At 35.2% G+C, this 22,987-nt stretch overlaps 1 protein-coding gene across 6 annotated transcripts in view; it reads left to right on the top strand.

Moving 5' to 3' along the window:
• Positions 1–22,987, top strand: part of NAALADL2 (N-acetylated alpha-linked acidic dipeptidase like 2) — a 1,263,364-nt gene that overhangs the window by 767,484 nt on the left and 472,893 nt on the right. For all 6 annotated transcript variants that reach the window (XM_077880384.1, XM_077880385.1, XM_077880381.1 and 3 more), the window contains one exon: positions 4,137–4,256. In XM_077880384.1, the coding sequence (XP_077736510.1) occupies positions 4,137–4,256 (120 nt within the window). The remainder of the gene's footprint in view (positions 1–4,136; positions 4,257–22,987) is intronic.

Raw genomic sequence — 22,987 nt, forward strand, 5'->3', positions numbered from 1 at the left:
TTTGCAGGTTTTTAATAGACATAAACACTAATTTAAAATGGATCCAAACCTACATTGTACACGATAGTAGTGAATTTCTGAAGTAAGACTTGTCTTTAGGTGAATAGTACTTCTGATGACACCGTATTTTGTCAGGATGAGAACAGCTTGGGTTTACCATTTCTGACTCTGAGTAGAAAATTACTGTTTTAGTCAAAGCAGCAATGCTTTTCAAATATTCTGTACATTCAGAATCTATTAGAGAAGAGCTCAGAGGATCCAAAGTGATTGATTTGGTTGAAAATGTCAAGTCTGAAGAATTTCAAAGCATACATCATTTCATAAGCATGAATAATTCTTGCTACCTCGAGATAGAAGAGAAACAGGGCCCCTGGCTTGTTCATCAATGAGCACAAGGCACCCACAGGTGAATGACCCCAGAGATGCTTCTTCGACCTGGTCATTTCCATGATGGTTCTATTTGTTTTATTTAGCTGACTACAGGAAATAGCAATTCTCTTCATTCCTTTCTGTTGCTTCTGCTCAGGATTTCTTGCCATCTTTGTGTAGAAGCATAAAACCACGGGTATAACGGAATATGACTTTTTTTTTTTCCGGAATATGACTTTTTAATGTTTTGAGTTTTCATTACTGCTAGTTATCTAGGTTATGATGCCTTCTAATCACCTATTCTACCACAAAAGATAATTGTATTTTGATATTTAGTGTTTATTTCTAATCCGTGCCACTTTCTCTGTTAGCTGCTTCTACATCGCCCACCACTCTCTGCTGTCATTTCAATCCTTTAAAATCTTAAATGAAGTATAAAATTTTGGGGGGTTTTGTTTTGTTTTGTTTCAGTTATTGCTATTGTTTAAGTTCTTTGTTCTTAGTCAAAAATTAATGTATTTAATTTAAGTAAAAATTAATGTGTAGACGTTTTTCTATCTCTCCCGGGTTAAAAAATAATAATAATAATTAAAACAAAGCGGACCTCATTCCATTTTACTTTGCACCTCTCAGTTACCTCCTCCTATGTGTCAGGGAAGTCATCAATGGAAAAATTGGGTGCACAGGAGTGAATAGTTCAACAAATGCATAGGTTCCTACTCATTTGATATTTTCCAAAGGGACTGGTCAGATGTAACTTAATCCTTGGTATTCGGACATAAATTAAACCTAGTACCTCAGCTGGCCGACTCGATGACTGGCCGACTCGATGACTTTCTCGCGTGACAGTTTGCATACAGTGAGAAAAGGTTCATTATAGCAAGAAGAATGTGTGGAAAGAAATGGCTTGACATTTTATCATATCATTGTATATTGATATGTGTCTCAGAAAAATTCAATGCGCTTTCTTGCAGCTGTGATTTTTCGGTGTGCTTAAAGGTAAATAGGAGAGACTTTCAGGAAGGACCTGATTCACAGGCATCTTGTGAAGGCAGTAGATACATTCTTATTATCACCTGCCAAACCATGAGAACATTGATTTCTGTAATCATTGATTTTTAATGCATAAGCCAAAATAAATTGGTATAATGATGCTGTGTTGAAGATTATTTTTGAGAAAAAAAGAAAACCTCATGTGCTAAAATGTGTAATCTCTTGATGTGCTGTTTAAAGGAAGATCATTAGAGAGCTCTTTAATTAAAATTAAAGCTATTGTCTGATAATGTAACTTGGTATTTTTGTGACTCTTTCTGGTATATACACAAACAAAAAGCCAAAGTCCAGCCTACACCCTCTCAAACGAGTATGATTTTCCCCCAGCCCCTCCTAAATATGAAAAATATGTTCATTAATATAACCAATTAACATCCCTGTTTTAAGATGGTATCAGTGAATCACACATAAATAGTAGGTAGTTTAAAAATGTAGGTGAATCGTATTCATTCTTTTGTCTTTTCAACATTATTATTAGTATTATGTGATCATTTATTTAATCGGGCTTTTAGAATCGTGAATCCACAGTTATTTATATCATAATGGTATTAGCAAACTCAAAAATTATATAAATAAGGCCCTGATTTAATCAGATCTTAATAGGAACAAAATTATTATCCAAAAACCATTCTGATAGACACGTTTTTAACAATAAAGTTTTCTTAGGAAATCCATTTGAAAGTATAGCTTAACTTTTCAGAGATATGACGTAAACTATAATTGTTTCAATTTGAGACCATAAGCCAACAGCGTATGCTGGACGTCTAGATGAGGGCTGAGAAAGGTGCATGATGGGCTTTCACCGAGGAAAACGTCTATATTTATATATGTACATGAAGAGATGAGGCCAGTGAGGTCCTCAAGAGAATCAGAAACAACTCCCCATGGGACTCAAAGTCGAGAAGGTCACGGATACTTGGGCAGCGTGGAAATGCAGTTCATCAGGACGGTGACATTAGGAAGGGGCTTTACTCTATCAGTAAAGTTTTGACGGATACCGGATGAATGAAATGGCTCAGGAAATTTTCCATGCCAGAAATGTTTCCTCCAACAGATTTGCAGGCGTCTTGGTGGTACTCACCTGTGCTTCTAAAACCAGAGGTCCCTCTTCATGTGAGTCTTCCATGGAAGCCTTTTGCATGAAACTGGTGAAAGGAATTCGCTCCCTTTGAGAAAAATGGGCAGTTAGAGGGCTCCATTCCCCATCTTTATTCTTCTGCTATTTGCTACCACAAACTCCTTGATGCCTCGACATATGTATGTGGTAGCTGGAAACAGTACATTCTGTGTTACAATGTTATCATTGGAAAGCATAACAATTAGCATTTTTTTAAAGATTGATTTATTTTATTATTATTTTTTTTATAAAGGTCTTATTTATTTATTCATGAGAGACACAAGCAGAGGGAGAAGCAGGCTCTATGCAGGGTACCTGATGCGGGACTCGATCCCAGGACCCCAGGGTCATGCCCTGAGCCAGAGGCAGATGCTCAACCACAGACCCATCCAGGCATCCCAAAAATTTATTTATTTTTGAGGAGGGAGAGGGGCAGAGGAAGAGAATCTTCAAGCAGACTCCCTGCTAAGCACAGAGCCCAGCTGGGGCTCGATCTCATGACCCTGAGATCAGACCTGAACAGAAACCAAGAGTCGGACACTTAACCGACTAAGCCACCCAGACACCTCAACAATTACTATTTTAATGATTGAAATCATGGAAACTAAAAGGGATCATTTTGGATCATAGGAATATGTGTTTGATAGACCCCTCAGTGTGGTACTTTTCAAGGAGAAGGAAAGGAGCAGCTACATCAGAGGATTCTCATTGCAATCTCCAGAAAGGCATAGAATTTTGATATTAATAAAAGGGGACTTTTAAAAATAAGAAATATTTGATGTAGAACATAAAAAAAAATACTGTAGGGAGGGTGGTTGGAAATGTGACAGAAATCATAGTCTGAGCTCATGTTCTAAAATCCTTGAATGCCGTCCTGGCACGTATGGTTGGTTGTAGAGGTTGTGTCAGTCACAACTGAACATATGCGCCACCCGAACAGCTGCGTATGATGGACTTTTTACCTAATCTGCATAACAACTGAGAGCCTTCAAATTGTTTTTTAAGTCTAAGAATGGTATGATTTTTGTTGGACTTGAAGGAAATTAATCTTGTATTTTGTAAAATGGTTCAAATTCCAGAAACTTAATATATAATAGACCGAATTCAATCGCCTGCTAGAAGGATGAATTAGGTTTGAAAGTTGTTTAGAAAGGAGGAGAAGGCAAAGGGAAAATGAATGAAAACCTTTTACAATTTTTTTTTTATTATTTAAATTCAATTTAGTTAACATACAGTGTATTATTAGTCTTGGGTAGAATTTAGTGATTCATCAGTTGCGTACAACACCCAGGGCTCATTCCATCATGTGCCTCCTTAATGCCCATCATCCAATTACCCCGTCCCTCCCCCAGCACCCCTACAGCAGCCCTCAGTTTGTGACTCTGAACCTTTTCTTTTTTTTTTTTCAAGTGACAAGAAGAGTTGTTTTACCCTGGTAGAAATAGAAAAATCATGTCTGTAGGGACTGGGTCAGGGTGAGAGTAGAAATAGTTCTTTTTTGAATATTTCAAATTACTGTGAATGATTCCATCATGCTAAATGGACAGTTTGCTGTACATCTTCCTGCAAGACTTTATTTTTTCTTTTTGTCTTTCAGGCTGGAGTCATTGATGTGAGCTACGGCAATGCAGATGATTTAAAAAGGATTCAAAAAATGAAAAATACAACGAATCAGATTGCACTCCTGAAATTAGGAAAATGGCCACTACTTTATAAGGTTGGTCCAATGGCTGTTTCTTGGCGGCAGGGTGAATATTTTATTCTGTTTTGTTGGAGTGACATGCCTCTGTGAGTGGAGAGGAAGCGAGAGAGACCTAGAAAGAGGAAGAAAGAGAGGTACAGGGTCAGAGAATGTCACAGGAAGATGACTTTTTTCCTCAATACAGGATTTCGAATTAAAACCTTTAAGAAAAAATTAATATCCTTATTACTTAAGACAAAAGATCGTTTAGGCCGGTTATTGGGGATTGTGGGACCTTCATAAAATTGGCATATTCTTTATAATAATACCTATGTGGAATGCTAGAAATAAGAACCAGAGTGTCCTCTTCTTATGACAGATGTGAAACTTCTATTATCAAAACTGACTAATTACTGTGTGCTTTGTGTTAGACGAGTATCTAGCAGATTTACGGTCCTTAGTGATTGATTTTGTCAACTGTATAACTTCACAGTTACTGACTGTGCTCAAGAATTTAATTAAAATATAATATGCTAAGGAGAAACAGAATTTTGATTTATTTTATTTAAATAGAAGTTTATTAACACTCATCCACTAGATGCATTTACATAATTAAAGCAACTCAATCTAAGTATCTCATAATGAACCACCAGGATAGACAGCCACTACTGCTCGTTCTTACTTCATTTTCTTTTTCTATTATAAAAGAATGGTCAGAGGCGCATGGATGGCACAGTCAGTTAAGCATCTGGCTCTTGGTTTTGGCGCAGGTCCTGGTCTCAGGGTTGTGAGCCGGAGCCCCGTGTGGAGCTCCCCACTTAGCGTGGAATCTGCTTAAGACTCCCTCTCCCTGGGATCCCTGAGGGGCTCAGCGGTTTGGTGCTTGCCTTGAGCCCAGGGCGTGACCCCGGGGTTCTGGGATCGAGTCCTGCACCGGGCTCCCCGCAGGGAGCCTGCTTCTCTCTCTGCCTGTGTCTCTGCTTCTCTCTCTGTATCTCTCATGAATAAATAAATAAAATATTAAAAAAAAACTCCCTACCCATCCCCCTGGCCCTGGGACCCCTCCCCATTCTCCCTTGCAAGCACGTGATCTCTCCATATTTAAAATCAATATATACAGCTTAAAAAGAAACAAGAAAAAAGAATGGTCAGTGTAGTTGTGTCACTGAAACTCTCTGGTTCTGAAGATATATTGGATTTGTCCTTATCCAACACTTAAAGATCTTTGCTTACCAGGTCCAAAAATTTTCCAGAAATCTGCTTGCACAGTCTGTAAGGAGACAAGAAAATGTCCTGTATCTGCTATCCGTTACCTTCCATGGACGCCCTTATACTTAAATCAGTGTCTGATGATTAGATAATTGGCCAGAATTTTAAGGTACTCTTGAAAATACATTAAGTTTGACATATATGATATATTGTATATTGTTGTGATATTAATTTTTAGTAGTATGATTTCTCATTTAATCACATTTTGGTCCAGTAATTCCAGTTAAATCAGTATATCTTAAAGAGGGAGAAACAGAAATGATAAACAATGATAATGAACTGTGGAAAATTTTAGAAATGATATATAAGTCCAGTTTGGTATTGAAAATGGTGCTGTTTGGTGAAATACTCTACAATTATAATGTAAAGAACAATATCGAATGGCATGTGAAAATCCTCATAAGTCAAATAAGTTATAAGGTAGATATTTACAATAATCATAGTATTAATAATTATATTAATGCCACTTCTAAAGAGAGCATGTTAGTACTATGGGATAAATACTTTTCTGAGTGTTTTCTTTAAATGCATCATCACATTAATCTTCACAATAATCACATTGCGGAGTAGGGATTATTATTATCTGCAATTTACAGGAAAGGTAACTAAGGCAGGAAAAACAATAAGCAACCGTGTCAAAGACGGCCACAGGGTTCAATGAAAGAACCAGGATTCACACCCAGGCGGTCCCATCTCACATCCTAACTCCTGAACGTGGATGTGTGTCATTAGCATAGACCGGTAGATAGATGTAGCTGGCCAACTAGCTCACTAATCGAGATGATAGATGGAATTTTTAACTGAGGCTCTAGTATGTACAAGCCCATGCATTTCAAAATGAACTATTCAACCCCAGCATTTCAAAGGAAATAAGTAAAAGCATGTTAGAATGTTGTCAGACCTCTTGCATCTGGCTTGTAAAAGGTTGGAAGGACGGGGCGGGGAGAGCTGGATATACAGACACACACACATATGCCGGAGACCTGGAAACAGTGTCTACGATCGGCTTCTAAAGGGAGGCCAGGTAGCTGCCTGGACCAGCTCCCCTGGTCCTTCAGGTCCATAAAAGGCACTGATGTTCCTAGGGCCTCTTGAAAAGGTAGCATACGGTCGTAGAGAGGTGACCCAAATCCATACTGATCTGAACACTATCCAAAAAACAAAATTGATATAAACTGGTGTATGTTCTAGTGAAACAAAAGAGTATAAGTAATCACATGTTTTTGTTGGTCTGAGCTAGACTAGTAGGAATGGATTATTTTCTCTTGGCCAAGAAATGGTTTGTTTGTCTGTCCCCCGCCCCTGCCACACACACCCTCTTGTTCCGATGCACCTTCTTCTGACCCAAAAAGGATCCCAGCTTCTCCAGTATTATTTCCTCCAGCCTCTAGGGGCCAATTATATAAATTAGGTCAATGGAATTATGGATGATTTCTACTTCTTTATATTTTTCCATTGTTAGTAATATGGGCTAGATATTCTTTCTAAGCAGTTTTATGTACTATCACACTAATCTTGATAATAACCATATTATTGAAGTAGGGACCGTTATTATCTCCAATTTATAGATAAGTATCATTAGTGCATGAGGAAAGAAAGGAAACAGTAACAACAGACCTGAACTGGTGACGGACGGGAAGATGAAATTTTAAATCACCGGTAGAGTTTTGATCATGATGTGAGACAACGTATTCTAATTATTTAAGACAACTGACTCAAATTGATTATAGGACTTTTAAAATTGCCAATAATCAGAAGAAGTCTTCTTCTAGGTGTTTGGTGATTTTTTAAAAATATTTTATTTATTTATTTGAGAGATAGAGGGAGGGAGCATGAGCAGGGGGAGGGGAGGGACAGAGGATGAGGGAGAAGGAGAGGCAAACTCCCCACTGAGCAGGAAGCCTGATTCGGAACTTGATCCCAGGACCCTGGGATCATGATCTGAGCCCAAGGCAGATGCTTAAGCGACTGGGCCACCCAGGAGCCCCTGTAGACGTGTTTTGAACGGGCAATGGGAGATAGAATAGCATTGCTGCTGGTGCATAAATTCTGAGTGTTCAGTCTTCCAGAGGTATGCACGACTGTGATGCCATGTGTGGTAGTGGTAGGGGCCTGTTACATAAATCGGACTGGTGAAATAATGGGCGATTAAAAATTTCAAGTTAGAAAAAAAAAAAAAAATTTCAAGTTTGAGAAGACATTCAAAAATATTTGTAACAGAATTTATAGGTCAAATACTCAAAATCCTAACCAGTAGATTAGGAGTTAAAACAAGTTTCTTTATAGTTGACTGCTCCAGAGAATGTTTACATTATGAAAGCTTCTGGCCATATCTACAAAGCAGCGAAGTAGTGGTTTACCTAGAATAGGACACAATTATTAAGAACCTGGTGTAATTCCCCTCATCATCTTATTTATAGGCCCATGAGTAGATTTAACAGAGATCTACGTGGAATCCCCCCCACCTAGGCAGAGCCTTGCCACACACTTGTCTTTTAGGCAGAGGAGTCTTTAAGTCTTTAAATTCCACTCTGGCCATCTCTGTGTTCTGTGGATTATCCCAGATATTTGGAGGAATCATTGGTGATACATCAATACATATTCACATAGTGAAGAAAACGGAAGCACGGACTAAATACGGTTATGCCGCATGGTAACAGCTGAGCTCCTTTAACGGGTCCAACAAGCATCATTCTGGGGCTGAAACGAGAAAGTGAGGTGATAGAGTTTGTCGTGCAGCTGGGTTGAAAAAAGCAGAGAACCAACTGACTTCTTTGTGTATCACAGTTGCTAATCGTGCTAATACGCATTTTTTTTTAATGTACCATCACATTAATCTTCATAATAATCTTATTATTGAAGTAGGGACCATTATTATCTTCAATTTATAGACAAGTATCATTAGTGCATGAACAAAGAAAGGAAACAGAGTTCACTTCTTCAACAACAGACCTGAACTGGTGACGGACGGGAAGATGACATTTTAAATCACCGGTAGAGTTTTAATCATGATGTGAGACAATATATTCAAATTATTTAAGATTATATAAAATCCAGATTGGGCACAAGTGGATGAATGAGTAAAGAGAAAAATTAACCTTTTCTTACCCATGCCGTAGTTACTAAATCATAGTTCAAAAATAAATTTTGGTGGGATTCTCTGCATCCGAGATGGAGCAAAAAGGGAACCTAATTGTGATGTTATCTCCCAAAATGAGTAGAAAAATGTGTGAACAAGAAGGAAGAGATCTCATTAGTTTTATTGTAAATACTATCTATGTATTAATTTAGGGTTTGATGAGAAAATCCCTACGCTATGCAGTAGAAACTATGACAGGCAAGTGGCGCTTAGCCATATGCCTCCACATCCGTATGTTGTTGGGGAAGAGCCACCCCAGTTCACAAGATCTAACTTGCACTAGTTCCCTTAAGCTTAAATACTAGAGGAGAGACTTTAGGTTTATTTTAGTTTTGTATTTTAGCAGTTTATTTTATGGGAGAGTGCTTTAATTCTTTAAGCTTTAAGGCAGAAGGCTCTTTTTTATGTCCTAATGGATTCACTTAGATTTGTCTGTGACAATCTGAAACTTAGTAAAGCTCATCCTAAGACCCTCACATATTCCCAAATTGCTGGATAGCACTCTGGTATGGAATTTATTTTATAAGTGCAATAAAAGCATTTGGCTTTCTTTTTGGAGCTATTTTCACAAAAGCAATAATAATAAAAAAAATTACTGTATACTTCATGACAAGTAGAAATCATATAAATCCTACTGGAACATGGAGGCTGGGCCATTGTCTAGATCTCTACCACACATCAGCCTCCTGTCTTATAGGACTTAAATTTATTGGCAGTGAAATTACAAATGAATACATATATTTATGCCTTTTTTACATGGTGAAATTACACATAAAAATCCACAAATGCTACTGCTGTTTTTTTTTTATTTTTTAATAAAAGGAATGACAGCACATTCTTAGTACTCACTGTTATATAGGAAAAAATATCTGTAAGTATTAATTGTTTTTTTTTTAAGTATTAACTCATTTTTAAATTTTCCTTATTTACAGTTTGACCCTTATAATTAGAATTTTAATGATCTGGAATTCAAATGATTTTGTAATTTCCTACAAATAAACCATTTTCCTATCTATTCATCTGATAATATTTATATTTTAATGTTAATTGTGCTTTGCTTGGCCCCCATGTAACTTAACCAACCACCACTTAAGTTCACAAAGCATTCTTACACTGGGAAGCCTCCTCAAAGAGCCAGAGGGGAAGTGAGAGGTAGGAAACAACTCTTAGGTGTTTATACTTTTCAAATAGAATGTTTCCCACAGATTAGGAAGGGATAGTATTATTTAAAGACAAATAAACTTAATACAATTTACGTAATTTAAAAATGTTTAACTTAAAATGTTGAGTTGGGGATTTAGTGAGGAAAAATCTATAGATATTGGTGATTCCCCAGTCAATATTCAACAAACGGACAATTGGAAGATCAATAAGAAATCTTCTAGTTTAGGTAAAATAAATGCTGAGAAACACTATATTTGTAAACTAACTTCACACGAAGCATTTGCATGCTTTTCAGATTTGCTGATCTATAGTTTAATTCAATCCAGTCTCCTTTTCCTTTTGTCTGATGACATTAATTGAATATTTACAAAATAATTATTTTTTTCTTCTAGTTAATAACTGACAGCATTTACCCTACTTTAAGCAATAGAAGTTTAAGATGGTAAAATTAAAATTTAATTTCTTATGACAATTAAAATATGCATTTAGCTAAGAGCATCAAAAATATATGTTGCTAGTGTAGTAATATAACAATGAGCATAAGAGACTCAATGTTTTTTAGAGATAGAATATTCATGGTATTTGTGTAAGTGTGTGTGTGTGTGTGTGTGGTGTATGAGTGTGCACACTGGTGATCTTATGTGTGATGTGGCAGTGAGGCTAGAAAGATAGGAAAAAAAGAGAAAACTCCATTTTTTATTGAAAGTTTTGTGCATTATAGTAATTTTTCCTGGTATTGGTGATACCAGTGGATCTATTTTTGTGGCATTCTATGAATATTTCAGATGGAAAAAAATATTTAAGCACCATTGTATGGTGCTTTTAGGTATGGTTTTCTGTATGGAAGCAAACTTGTTTCTTTTTCTTAAGACACTATTTGAAAGTCTTTTAGAAAAAAACAAAAACAAAAAGAAACACTGTCTTGATACTTAGAAAGTGTACACTTATTCACTGACTGATTAAATGAGGTACTTCATACCCAGTTCTCAGAAGTAATTACAAAAGAGCAAAATATGCTCTATATTTTATAATTATAAGACTCCAGGGCTGCTCCATTGATCACAGAAAACATGGTCAGGACTAGAACACAAAGTCAGGAAACAATCGTTTAATGTATTTAAAAGCTAAATCTGCTGTTGTTTTTTAAATCAGAATATTTTCCATTTTCCACTGACTGACTTTACTTATTTTTCTAAATGACTTAGACCAAATATTACCATATTTACAAAAGTTAAATGGTTTTTGTTAAAATACAACTTCAATCATAAGTTATAATGAAAATACTTTGGACTGTGTCATTATTGTACCATTTAGCTATCAGACTTTTAAAAAGTGAGTTTAGAACAAAAATAACTGATTGAACGCTTCAGAACCTATTCCTAATACTAAAGTAATGTTTGTGGGTCAAAACGAAATAAAGGTATGTCTAAAAGTTTTCAAAGTCTGTAGTGAATGAATACCAAAGTTTGGAAGTTATGTTTGTATTTTACCTATGTGATAATATAATTTAATTATATTTAATATTTTTTATTTGTAAAAATATTTTTATTGATAGACACAGAGAGAGAGAGAGAGAGAGAGAGAGAGAGAGAGAGAAGCAGAGACACAGGCAGAGGGAGAAGCAGGCTCCATGCAGGGAGCCCGACATGGGACTTGATCCCGGGTCTCCAGAATCACGCCCTGGGCTGAAGGTGATGCTAAACCAATGAGCTACCCAGGCTGCCCACATTTAATATTTTAATATAAAATCAAAACAAGTAACATCATGTATTAGAAGGGCTGATTTTTGCATATATGTTACATATGTTCAACAGAAATAATCCCTTATTTTCACACAAGTTTGGCACCACAAGAAAGGTGCAAAGCATGTTGTTGCTCCTGTTATCCCTATCAAAATAATACCGTTGACTCATTTCACAGAGTTGGAACAAATAATCCTAAAATTTGTATGGAACCAGAAAAGACCCCAAATAGCCAAATTTATGTTGAAAAAGGAAACCAAAGCTGGGGGCATCACAATTCCAGACTTCAAGTTCTATTACAAAGCTGTAAATATCAAGATAGTATGGTACTGGCACAAAAACAGACACAGAGATCAAGGAAACAGAATAGAGAACCAGAAATGGACCCCCAACTCTATAGTCAACTAATTTTTGACAAAGTAGAAAAAAAATATCCAATGGAAAAAGGATAATTTCTTCAACAAATGGTGTTGGGAAAACTGGACAACCACATGCAGAAGAATGAAACTGGACCATTTCCTCACACCACCACACACAGAAATACACTCAAAGTGGATGAAAGACCTAATTGTGAGACACGCATCCATCAAAATCCTAGAGGAGAACACATGCAGCAACCTTTGTGACCTCAGTTGCAGCAACTTCTTTATAGGCACATTTCCAAAGGCAAGAGAAACAAAGGCAAAAATGAACTATTGGGACTTTATCAAGATAAGAAACTTGTACAGCAAAGGAAACAGTTGACAAAACCAAAAGACAACTGAGAGAATAGAAGAAGATATTTGCAAATGACCTGAGATGAAGGGCTAGTATCCAAAATCTATAAAGAACTTTCAAACTCAACACCCAAAACCCAAATAATTCAATCAAGAAATGGGCAGAAGATATGAACAGACATTTCTACAAAGGAGACAAACACATGGCCAACAGACACATGAAAAAATACTCAACATCTCTTGGCATCAGGGAAATACAAATCAAATTACCATGAGATATCACCTCACACTGGTCAGAATAGCAAAAATTAACAAATCAGGAAATGACAGATATTGGCAAGGATGTGGAAAAAGGGGAACCTTCATACATCATTCGTTGATGGGACTGCCAGCTGGTGCAGCCACTGTAGAAAACAGCATGGAGGTTCCTCAAAAAGTTGAAAATAGAGTTACCCATGACCCAGCAATTGCACTACTAGGTATTCACCTCAAAGATACAAATGTAGTGATCTAAAGGGGCACCTGCACCCCAATGTTTATAGGAGCAATGTCCACAATAGCCAAACTATGGAAAGAACCCAGATATCCATTGACAGGTGAATGGGTAAAGAAAGTGTGATATATGTATACATTTATATATTTTTGTAAATATTATATATATATGTGTATATATATATATATATATATATATATATATATATTTATACACACAATGGACTACCACTCAGTCATCAAAAAAAAATCTTCCATTTACAACCATGTGGATGTAACTAGAGGATATTATGCTGAGCGAAATAAGTCAATGACAGAAAGACAACTATCAACTGATCTCACTCATATGTGGAATTTAAGAAACAAAACAGAGGATCATAGGGGAAGAGAGGGAAAAATAAAGACAAAATCATGGAGGAAGACAAACCATAAGAGACTCTTAATCATAGGAAACAAACTGAGGGTCATGAAGGGGAGGTGGGTGGAAGGACAGGGAAACTGGGTGATGGACATGAAGGAGGGCACATGATGTAATGAGCACTGGGTGTTACCTAAGACTGAAGAGTCACTGAGCTCTGCCTCTGAAACTAATAATACACTGTATGTTAATTAGTTGAATTTAAATAAAATTAGAAAAACAAACCAAAAAATAAAATAAAATAACATTTTATGTTTTTAAATAGGTAGAAAATAAATTAAGCAAGCAATCAAGAAAGGGAGAGTAAGAAGTCAGAGACGGACAAGGAGCGAGGGAGGAATATAGGAGGGAAAAAAAAAAGCAACTGATTTCTTTTAGTTCATTTCCTAACGTTACATGTTTCAGAAATATTTTTATATATTAAATATTACCCTAATATCTGGAAGAGTAAGCTTCAGACCTATTTTAACTTCTGGCAATTATTTGGACTCACCAATGTAGATGTCTGTTATGGCAAGAACATGGCTTTGTGGTCATTCTGAGCTACTTTTAAATATCCCAGTGTTTCCTTCTCCCCCTGTGTATAGTTGACAATTTTTATTTTTCCCACCTTGCAGAGGTGTTCTATTCCTTCCCATCTGCTGTATTTGCTCTGTGTCCAACAGGTAACTTGTTTTAAATCGTGAACCACAATATGGCAGGAGGCGAGGGTGGTAGATACAGGTTCAAGGCCTCGCTCTTCTTGAGGGTTAAGTGACCTTAGACATTTATATGATTTCTTGCTCTGAAGTCTTAGAGGTTTTGTTTGTTTTCTCCTTTTTTTCTTTTTAAAAACTTACATTCTCTACAGTGGTGATAAAAATCTCAACTTTTAAGGTTGTGTGAGCATTAAAATGCAAGCACGACTTGTGATAAAATATTATATTTTTAAGCCCTTAAAAACAAAGAATCTAATGAGAAGGGACATGAATTTAGTCATGAGGAAATGGCAGCTCTCTCAAACTCTCAGAATTGAACTGAAGACAATAATATACTTATGAGATACACTCGATTATAGAAATATGTTCATTTAAGATTGCACTTTTTCATGATTTAACAGTAAGAATTATGTTGATGCTATGTAGTAGCATAATTTTAATCTCAAAGGAAAAAACTTGCCTTTTTAATTTTTTGTAAAGTAAGGCAGATCTAAATAAATGTAGAAATTAATGTCAAAAATAAACATAAATTAAGATGAATATAAATAGTGACCTAACAGGATAGTACCTACTGTCAATTTTTACATTCTTCAGTCTTTATTTTTATGCACAAATTTCTTTTTAAAGTGATGGAGTTCTGTAATATTGTGAAAATAATATTTAGGTAATTAAAACTATATTATATTCACAGAATGGTAATGATGTAAACATTTACAAATTTAAAATTTATTGTGAAAGTGGAGGTACCATGTATGGCTCTAAAAACACAATGAAATTTCCTGAATCATACGTTTACTGTAGAAATTAAGTGAAATAATACGTGTATGTGCTAGAATATGCTAAGCACTTGCTGAAAGTAAGCCAATATTTTATTCAATCACACCAAAATGTTTTAGCAATTACTGCATTTTCTATTTGCATTTCATTTCCTTAATGGTCACTGTCCTGGCTAATCAAAATCTAAGCCGTTATTCATTCAATAGTATAATCCCTGCCTTGTTTGTTCCACACGAGGCTCAGTACTTCGGTAGAGGGTTCATATTATTTCAGGAATTATTATGATGTTGAAGATTTTCATAGATGTTTGAATTTAGAATATCCTAAAAATGACTTTAACTTTGAGATTTTTGCATAACTCCTTTCATTACTGTGTTGAAATTTCTCACAGGGTGTCAACAAAATTGAAAAATTCAAAGATAAATAAACCCTTGGCTCTGTACTTAACAAAGTTTTAAAAAATCCATCCAATGTCTGATATTAATTGCTATCCATTTAGCACTGAGCTGTTGCTCTCTGTCTTTTAATAAAGGTAAATTAATTATTATCTTGTGGAGGAACACATTGATAAGGAATACTAGGCAGCAACTTGGATTTTACTCATTTGCTCTTGCTATAAAATATGTGGAGACAGTTAAATTACTTCTGGAAAGAAATATCATTAAAAAATGAATATTTGGCAAAAAAAAAAAGTCCAAAACACTCTCCCTAAAATTTATGTGATTAAAATTATAGCCATACAATGTATTGTAGCTGGTTTTGAATTCAATTAGACTTCCTGTTTTCATAACGAATTAACCTTTGTTAAGCTATAAAACCTTGACCCAGCTATACAAACAAAATATTCTCACTTGAACTTTGAAAATAATATACACTCAATAACATTTTATTTTAATAAGTAATTATTAACAGAAAAGTTAATTTATTACTCTCATAAACATTCATTAAATTGTTTTTTAACTGAAAATATTCACTGTGTTTATGCAAAAGCTATAAAAAGGTTTTATAGCCCAATATATATTATAGTTAAAAATAAGGCTTTTGTGGTTTTAATAATGTGCAGTTGAAAAAAGCTTGTTACAGGTAAAATGAAAGTTATTTTTATTTACTAGATTTGCATTTCCAAATTTTATTCAATCTTTATTACTTTTTTGGTATATATTCTCTCGTATTGAATTTTAGATTACACCTAGGAATCTCATTTAGTATAACACATTTCTTATAAATTTTCTTAAATTAATAACAAGTTCGTTATTGGAGTATTATAGTCATCCAACTATATTTTCAAGGTCTTAGTACACTAACATTCCCAATAATTTTGGAATAATTATGCATTTTAAATCAAGTTTGTATTGGAAAATCAGAAAAATTAGAGTATAATCTGAGAAATATGTGTAGTATAATAGCAGACTTCAATTTGGACTAGTATTCATAATCAAGGAAGAGCTATCAAGCAGATTCTTCCAAAAGATCATGTTTTTTTCTTAAATTTTAAGTTACTGATTTCTTTTTGTTTTTATCCAAATCTATTAGGTTATTACTATCTTACCTATCACTAGAGAGCAGGCTGTTGTTGTTGTTGTTGTTGTTCTTCTTTTTTTTTTTTTTTTTTTTTTAGGTAGATAAATTATCCACATCAAGCTTCTTTTATAATTCACACACCAAGATTTTTCAAGAGGGACGCCCCGGGGGCTCAGCGGTTGAGCATCTGCCTTGGGCTCAGGGCATGACCCGGGGTCCTGGGATCGAGTCCCGCATGGGGCTCCTTGAATGGAGCCCGCTTCTCCCTCTGCCTGTGTCTCTGCCCCTCTCTGTGTGTCTCTCATGAATAAATAAATAAAATCTTTAAAAGAAGTTTTTGAGCAATGTTAAGATATATTCCATCATATATAAAATGACATCAAATGAAATTCAACCCTTACAGTTGTAACTTGCCATACTTACCTGATACTGTTCCAATACCCAAACCAAAGACTGTTCTAATACAATTTTTTTTGCCTTTAAGTAGTGGCATATCTGTAATTGGACAGGATTACAACTTGTGATGGTATTATGGATATTAAAACATCTGATAAAATCTAAAAGTTAATTTCAGTGCTGTTATGAAAACACTGTGAAGAAACTTTTCTTCACCTTATATTATTGTGGGTGCTATTGAACACTATTTTCAGTTTTATAAATTTTAGAACCTTAAAGATTATTTAACTTAAGAGAAGACCTAGTTAAAAAAGGAAATTTGTAATACTTAGTGGATTAAAATGGAATTGACTTTCCTCCCAAGTATGAGAGATACACAAGCATCGTTCTACCCATTCCATATCCTTCATTCTTGAGTTTTATGTGACTCTGTAGGAAACACACATGTACCTGGATTGAATTTTTGTTTTTAATTTAGAATAGTAAACAAAATGAGCCCACTTTGGCTTCCTCTGTTATTATGTGTACTCATATATTACATAAGTTTTAACATTTATAGTCCTTGTTTCAACATGTTTTGATGTTCAACAGCCTACTTTGAAGAAAACCAAAGATAAGAGTAGCTACAGGATATGAGTCTGATTCGATCAGAAAATTTAATGATGAGATCATTAAAAAATATTATAACTTCTAAAATTTTCAAAATTGTGATATTCTGGATTCCATATAGCCTTTTCTTCTTAGACAGTAAATCTAAATGAGAAAGTGTTTTAGCCTAAGTTAGAATCAGAGAGAGCTGGACAAAATAGCTGAGTAACCGGTGCTGGAAATAATGAAGTGAAACATGGCTACAAATGGTATCATTTATGTGATAATTGGTAAAACATGCAAATATTTTCCTTTGGTTTTACAAAATTCCTAGTATGACTTAGATTTTATTTATTTTACTTTGCTTAGCTTTATTATTTGTGTGCTTTAATCACAAAATAGGTAGATAGAATCTATTTTTAAAGTAAGGTCACTTAAGGGCAACTGGGTGGCTCAGATGGTTAAGCGTCTGTCTTGGGCTCAGGCCTTCGGCTCAGGTCATGACCTCCAGGTCCTGGGATGGCCTCCCATGTTGGCCCCCGCTCAGCGGGGAGCCTGCTTCTCCCTCGCTCATGCTCGCTTACGTGCACACTCTCTCTCTCTCTGAAATGAATAAAGTTTAAAAAATAAAATGTCATGTATAGAGCAGGAAGCTGATAAGCCAGGAAAGAATTCTGTTTTCCAAGTAATTTGGGGTTGTTTAAAATTCTGGTTGGTTAGAGAGGACCACTGTAAAGCCCTTTGCCCCAAACTAGGAAACACAGGTATGCAGATGACACTTTACAAATGCGCAGAGTATGAGACCATATCCACAGAATTTGAGAGGTTTCAGGGAGGTCTCTTTAGCCTAAATAATGTTGGTTAAAGGCCAGAAATTAAAAGTTACTATTTAATGCCCTTAACAGGCAATTTGTTAAGATGTCATTACACATAATATAATTTATAAAGATTTATTAAAAGGTAATTAAAATCAGTGTATCATCAATTTCATATCCTTAGCTCGGGGGAAGGTAGACAGACTGCATCTGGGGTCGTGGCACTAAGTGTAGAAGAAGTGGCTAAACACAGACTTGAATTCTTCACTTGACCTCAGGGGTTTTTGTATCAGTTGTTTGTTGCTATTTATAATCAATTCCCAGGCGCCTGGGTGGCTCAGCGATTAGCGCCTGCCTTTGGCCCAAGGTGTGATCCTGGAGACCCAGGATCCAGTCCCCCGTCGGGCTCCCTGCATGGAGCCTGCTTCTCCCTCTGCCTGTGTCTCTGCCGCTCTGAAATCAATCAATCAATCAATCAATCAATCAATCAATCAATCCAACCTCGTTTCTCATGGCCTAGGCGTGGAACATGATCATTTATATGGGTTTGAGTCCCAGTTCTACCCCTTTTTTTTTTTTTTTTTTTTTTTTTTTTTTTTTTTTTTTTTCCAGTTCTACCCCTTAATTGCCATGAGTCCGTATTCAAGCCTTTAACCTCTTTAAGATTTATTTTCTTCCTTGTGAAATCAGTAGTGTTGTCTTTATATCACCTGGCTTTTAGTAAATGATTCATAAATGCCCAATCTTCTTGTTGTAACCATGGTAAAGGAACCGTTCTTATTTTCCCTGGCGATTTTTTTTTAAATGTAGTTATCTGAAGGATATTTTGTGGAACTGCAATTTTCAGATACATTATCTCTTGTAAACACTCATAATCTTTACAAAATCACTGTGATGTGTAGGAACGGTCACTGCTCCACAGTAACTAAGTCTGAAGGTTCGAGTGGTTTACTTGACGTCATGCCTAATATTAGCCAAGAAAACTAGGCCTGTTACTTCAAACCTTATGTACTACTGCTCCCCACAGTTTATTAATTTGTGTGAATTAACGAAGAAACCATTACTTTAAGATGTCTTTTCTCAGACATTTGCAGCATTGTGGCTTCAATCATGGATCTTTACATCTAATAAAAGATATTTTTAGGGCCTCTTGGGTGGTACAGTTGGTTAAGCTTTCAGCTCTTAGTTTAGGCTCCAGTGGTGGGTGATACCTGGGTCATGAGATCTAGCCCTATGTAGGGCTCCACGCTCAGCATAGAGTCTGCATGAGATTCTTTCTCCCTCTCCCCCTGCCCTTCCCACTCAGGACCTCTTTCTCTTTCTCTCTCTCTCTCTCTCAAAAAATCTATATTTTAAAAGATGTTTTTAGATTACTTGTCCATGGTTCAGAGTGAGAAAGATATGAAAGATAAAGCAAATGTGGGGAAAAATAATGAACATCCTGAGAAGTCAGGTGAACAGTATGTGAATCTTAGCCTGGCCATATTTTCATTTCTATTGAAATCTTTGAAACTTTTCAAAATAAAAAGTTGGGAGGGGAATGAGGGTGGACTTAACCAAGATTCTCAATAGGTGCCTGAAAATGCCTATATTCTAGTATTAATTTCAGCTTCCCTCACCTCCAATGAGAGATTGAGAGATTATAGAGATTTCCCATCTCTGACCCTTTGTCAATCATGCACACTAATCAGATGATTCAGAATTACCAACTCAGCTGTCCCGAATCTGACCTGATTTAAGGGATAAAATATATCACTTGATATTCTCCCTGCGAAGGATGGTAAAAACCAACCGGTGGGTTGGATATGGTCATTACAGGTAAATCACTCTTCATCCACAGTGACTGAATTTTGATATTTTTATCAGATTACTGACAGCGGGGAAGACATAGCCTGAGGCACCCAAACAAAAGAAAACTGAATGTGAATTGGTGTTGAATTTATTCCCAACCAGAGCGCCTGGTGAAATCATAGGGCACTTGCATATCTGAGCTCGTTTATTATTAGAGAGGAGTTCTCATTAACTTCTTCGGGAAACTGTTGCCATTAAATCTTATCTTGAATGAGAAGAATTTGTAACTTGAAAATGTTTATGAATTTTTCATAAGAATCGTTTTAGGGTGCGTGCTTGTATGTGATAGCCTGGCAAAGGTTGACAGATATGTGGAATATTGTAATGACTTGATGGATGCGCATGGAATGTTTAATGGAAAAGTGAGAAGGGCCTGCTAGCCTGCTGGGAACATCTCCCAGTGTTGTACTGAATTTTGTTGGCTGTTAACAAAATCCTCACGGAAAGGAATAGTTTCTAACTAATGAGTTGAAAGTGACAGGATTATTTTGTTATACTAACCAGGCCCGTAAGAAATATTTTTTGGAGGAAGGATCAGTGACTTATTTTTGTTTTGTTTTATTACATATTTTTGAAATATATATCTGAGCTAAGTAGATCTTAATAAGTAGGCACACAGTTTTTTGTTCTTTGTTTTTTCAGATGAGGATCCTATGTAATTATATTTCTTACTGCTTCGATGTCACAGAATCCTAGAGAAATTTCACAGTTAGAAGAGAATATGAATAGTTTGGCCCAGAGCAGCAGACAAAGACCAGAAAATATCAGGAAAATAACATTAAAAACAAATAATAACTTGGTTCATCTTAGCAAGAAAGATACGCAAAATTAGAGAAAATAATCTGCCCCATGCATTGTTAATTAGTAGAGTATCAGGTCCAGTTGTATTTGCTCTATTTTAAAATAGAAAAACATTGAGGAATGGATATGCAAGAGGATTGTGGATCAGGAAAATGTGGTAAGTCATTTAACTGGGAATTATTTAATCCAAAGAAAAGGAAAATGAAGAGAAAGCTTAAAAAGTCTCAAACACATGAAGGAGTTTTGCATCTCATAAAATTAGGAGCTATTCCAATCTTTGTAAAGGTTAAAGCTATAAAATATGGTCTTGAATGATAGCAAAATATATTTCAGCTATACATAAATAATTTTATAACATAAGGTTGATTAAATACTAGAAAAGGCTTCCAAAGATGGTTGCCCCAGACTGCTTCTAGAATATTTAGGATATCTAATGTTTTATATAGCATTTCTTGATAAGTATGTGTGTGTATTTTTATTTAGTATAATATTTGACAAATCACTGCAAGGTATGGAGTTGTTTAGTATATGTCAGATACCACCTATCTACCTTTTTTTTTAACTGTAGCCCCTGATTAGAAAACTTCCACACAAAAAATGAGAAGGTGCACATTGTGACCACATGATAGTTGTGAACTAAGAAATCAAGAAAACCAAAAAAAAAAAAAAAAAAAAAAAAGAAATCAAGAAAACCGCCCTTTCTGAAATCAAATGCCTCAGTATTTATGAAATCATTTAATTTATTCAAGTAAAAGATAAGATTTTGGACTTTTTTATTCAAATTCTGGCAAATTCTGTGCTTTTTAAAAGTCTGTTCCAGGAATGCATCAGTTTAACATGTGGTCTTTATGTGAAAAACTCAAAGGACCATTTTTTATGTTTCCTTAAGAAAATGAGTTTATCATATTTTCAATCAAATTATGGGAAGTATTAATCTTTAGTATAAAAAGGGAGTTGTGTAGGTAGATGGATTATTTTTCTTTAAGAAGTTGACCAGTGTCTATACATCTCTGGCTGCAAAATCCATACAAAGACTACGTTGGTTAGTAAAGAATGCCTCTGTTCTAGCATTAATTTAGCTAAATTGATTTCTATATTTTTTTTTTACTTAAGGTCATTTATAACTTTAAACGAGTATCCTATTTATGATAATAATTAGTTACTCTGATAATTTTATAATTCCGACTGTTTGAAAGGGACTAGCCTGATAATGCATTCCTTTACAAATCCCCAGAATAGACTCTAAAAAGAAGAGCATTTATCTCAGTCACCATGGCCCTGTCCAGTCCATGTTTACCACATAGAAGATGGAAGGCCAAATTGTTTGAAATGTGCTGCTTATGCTTTACGTTATCATTCCAGTCTCAAGGAATCTTTGTGACAGAGCTAAGATTAATTAGCTTATTGGATCTGATTACCGTAGACCCTGATTTCTGTTAATAGCCATGTTTATCATCTTAATGTCAAATTTGCTTCTAGCAATTTACTTGATCACATAAATGTATGATGCATTGAACCTGCTGCATTTGACATCAGATAAATATTGAGGGTTGAGACGCTCACTTCTATGATAATATGTCATCTCTGGTACTGCCCTCTCTATCCCACAAAACAGTTTAAAGTATTACTTTTTCAGTGTAGAAAATATATCTGGGGAGACTTAAAAATCGTACAGTATGCATCCTGTTTCTCCTACCAAATGAGATAATTCCATCTGTAATTCTAAGTCCATAGAAACCAGATGTTATAAATTATTCAATCAGTTCTCTTGGGTTATTTATCTGATATAAGGGAAAGCATTGGTATTTTACTTTCAAATATATCCTTTTATCTGGGGGTAAAACTATAGTTAAAAAAAAGTGGAGAAAACCAAATATAGTCATGGTAACATAGCAATAGCTTATAATAACATGCAGATAAATTACAGATTAGGATAAGAAAAGGAACAGTATTTGTGTTTATATTTTATACTTCACCTATGGAGTATCCATTTTTCATAGGCTTACCTCTGAACATTTAAAATCTTGGTTTGTGTACTTTTAGATTCCCATAATGATTTTAATGTATTTTTCATTTTAATTGTAAAACATTAGGCTTCATGTTTACAATTTACCTATAGGTCCGTGTGAACGAGATTACATATAGTAAACTGCAGTACAAGTGTTTGATAGAATGCTGCATTTATTTATTTGTGTTGTTTATGTTCTTATAATTTATTCCACATATATGTCTATAGACATGAAAAATACATCTTCTTTATTGAACTAAATTTTAATTTGGTAGCATATTTGTCGGTAAACAAGATACTTTATCTTCCTTTGAGTATTTTTATTTTCAAGTATTGTCATATAAATTTCTTATCCCAAACCAGTGCCAAGGA

This window comes from Canis aureus, chromosome 31, assembly GCF_053574225.1.
Source record: "Canis aureus isolate CA01 chromosome 31, VMU_Caureus_v.1.0, whole genome shotgun sequence".
In the NCBI taxonomy this organism is placed as follows: domain Eukaryota; kingdom Metazoa; phylum Chordata; class Mammalia; order Carnivora; family Canidae; genus Canis; species Canis aureus.